This window comes from Gordionus sp. m RMFG-2023, chromosome 1 (genome assembly GCF_954871325.1).
Source record: "Gordionus sp. m RMFG-2023 chromosome 1, tfGorSpeb1-WG-v2, whole genome shotgun sequence".
Taxonomy (NCBI): domain Eukaryota; kingdom Metazoa; phylum Nematomorpha; class Gordioida; order Chordodea; family Parachordodidae; genus Gordionus; species Gordionus sp. m RMFG-2023.
The window spans coordinates 47,242,084-47,244,672 of record NC_088775.1 but is presented as its reverse complement, the minus strand read 5'-3'; the positions used below and the strand labels follow the sequence as shown (position 1 = coordinate 47,244,672).

The 2,589-nt window shown below is 38.0% G+C and overlaps 1 protein-coding gene across 1 annotated transcript; it reads left to right on the top strand.

The window, feature by feature from the left end:
- The first annotated feature begins 697 nt into the window (after positions 1–697).
- LOC135926430 (uncharacterized) lies at positions 698–2,213 on the top strand. The gene is made up of 2 exons (XM_065462312.1): positions 698–814; positions 1,380–2,213. Exons 1-2 carry the CDS (start codon positions 698–700, stop codon positions 2,211–2,213), a joined length of 951 nt encoding a protein of 316 aa, XP_065318384.1.
- The last annotated feature ends 376 nt before the right edge of the window (positions 2,214–2,589 follow it).

Genomic DNA, 2,589 nt, shown 5'->3' with positions numbered 1-2,589 from the left:
TATCTATATAAATAATATTTATTCTTAAATATTTTATATATGATATGGGAATAAATAAAGTTAATTAAATAAACAAGAATAATATAATATTACAAACGCATATAGATTGGAATAGAAAAAAAGATAAAATTAAGTTTATCTAGGCAAGAATTTAATATCTTAGAATTCTATTTCGAAGTTAAATATATATAATTTTTATAATATAGTTGATTTCAAACACTACCTACGATGGTCCCAAGTCCGTGTGCAAAAAGTGAAGGGTTGGCGTCAGATCGTAAACCGGCTGTAAAAATCCACTCCAAAATGATGATAGTTTCAAATAAAACTCTAGAACAGAAAGCTAGGGCGTCCTCCACAAACGACGCGCACTGCATCTCCGCCCGTGCAATGCGAATAATACGCTAGGGTTATCGCCTGACTCACAACGAAGGCGGATAAGGAAGTTAGTTGTGGATAGAATGCGAATAACATGCTGGAATGTGGGTACGTTGACGGGAAAGAGCTTCGACGCACAAATGCTAAAAAGAAGAAAGGTACACATCGCCTGCCTACAAAAGACGAGATGGAATCGAACTAAAGCTCGGGAGTTAGGAGCAAGTTATTCTACAGTGGGTCACCAAATCGTAGAAACGGGGTCGGCATCGTTCTAAGCGAATCATACAAGGTGGTGGAAGTCAAACGATGTTCAGACAGGTTAATGTGGGTGAAGATTGCAGATCAAGGAGGCCTCTTAACCGCTATGTGCGTGTATGCTCCTCAAATTGGGTGTATGGAATCCGAAAAAGATATATTCTTCGATTCATTGGAAAAAGAGGTACAAGGAATACGCTAGGAAGAAATGCTAACATATGACATGGCTATCGTTAGCACTTATTTTCAAAAGCCTGAAGATCATATTGTGACTTATAGAAGTGGAAAGCATTTTAGTCAAATTGACTATCTGCTTATAGGTTGATGATGCTTACTACCAAGTGAATGTATGGAAATATTCTAAATACCAACCTAATTTGCTAAATACCGACCAAAATTTATTAAAATGTAATAAGACCCTTATTATTTAATATATTAATACGGAATCACGTGGTCGAGTCCAGCCTTCTATATATCATCCCCCCAAGGATGGAACCACCAAGTTAGAATAAGAAAAAAACATGATCATTCGCGGGATTCGAACCCGGGAGCATGGGATCAGTAAGTCAAGCTCTTGCCTACTATAGGCCATAGAGGTTTTCAAAAAATCACGATTTTTCAAATATATATTATAAATATATTTGGTAGTACCTATCCAAATGAAAAATGAACAAAATTCAAATTTGATAGATAGTACCTTTAGGTAGTAAGCATCATTAACCCTGCTTATACGGTGAAAGGATTTATAGAGAATCAAAGATTGCAAAGTAATACCTGGAGAAGAAATCGCCAGGCAACATCGTCCACTTGTCATGGATCTTGAAAGAAAAGGGTTTCCGGAAAGAAGAAAGGTTTATGAACCTCGAATTAGGTATGAAATGCTAAAGAACATGCCGACGAACGATAAATACCATCAGAAAGCCTCCACACTCTTGGGTGCCAGGAAGTTAGAAATAAACGTAGACGACGATTGGGAGACGCTAACTGCAGACATAAAGGAAATGGCGATTCAGATTCTAGGACAAACCAAAGGAGGCAAAGCTTTAAATAGGGAACTATGGTGGTGGGATCAATCGGTTAGGGATTTCATCGAAAGAAAGAAAATTCTATATAGACGGTGGCATAAATCTAAAAAGTCGAAGGATTATCAAAAATATAGGGAGGCAAAGAGAGCTGCGAAGAAGGCCATTGTAATAGCGAAGAATGCTGCGTACACCGAGATGGCAAACAAACTGGATCATAAAGGGGGCGACAGGCTTATGTACAAATTGGCCAAGATAAGAGAGAAGAAAAGTCGCGATATCGAAGTCCTTAAAATAGTCAAAAATGAGCTGGGTCAAACCTTATTCAAGCCGACGGAGGTGATGGAAAGGTGGAAAGGATATTTCAAGGAACTTATGAATATTGCTAATGACAAAGATTTCCTTCCCGATATTGAGCCAAACATAATTATGGTCGAACTCTTTCAGGAGGATGAAGTTAGGACTCAAATGACAAGATGCAAAAAGGAAAAGCTAATGGCCCAGATGGAATTCCTATGGAAGCATGGATCGGATGCCGAGAAGAAGGAGTCACGACTATGACGAACCTCTTTAACAAGATATTGGGAGAAGAACGAATTCCTAATCAATGGAGAACAAGCACGATTATACCCTTATTCAAAGGCAAAGTAGACCCTCAGGAGTGTGGTAATTACAGAGGTATCAAGCTAACTTGTCACTCCTTGAAACTTATGAAAAGGATCTAAGTAACAAGGCTGAAGAATGAGGTGGAAATATCGACTAACCAATTCAAATTTATGGCCGGCAAATCTACAATCGATCCGATCTTCGCACTAATACAAATGATGGATAAATATGGAGAAAATAAAAGAAAAGAAACTTACATATGGTCTTTATTGACTTGGAGAAAGCTTATGACACAGTCCCTCGCGATTTAATATGGTGGTGCTTGAGAAAA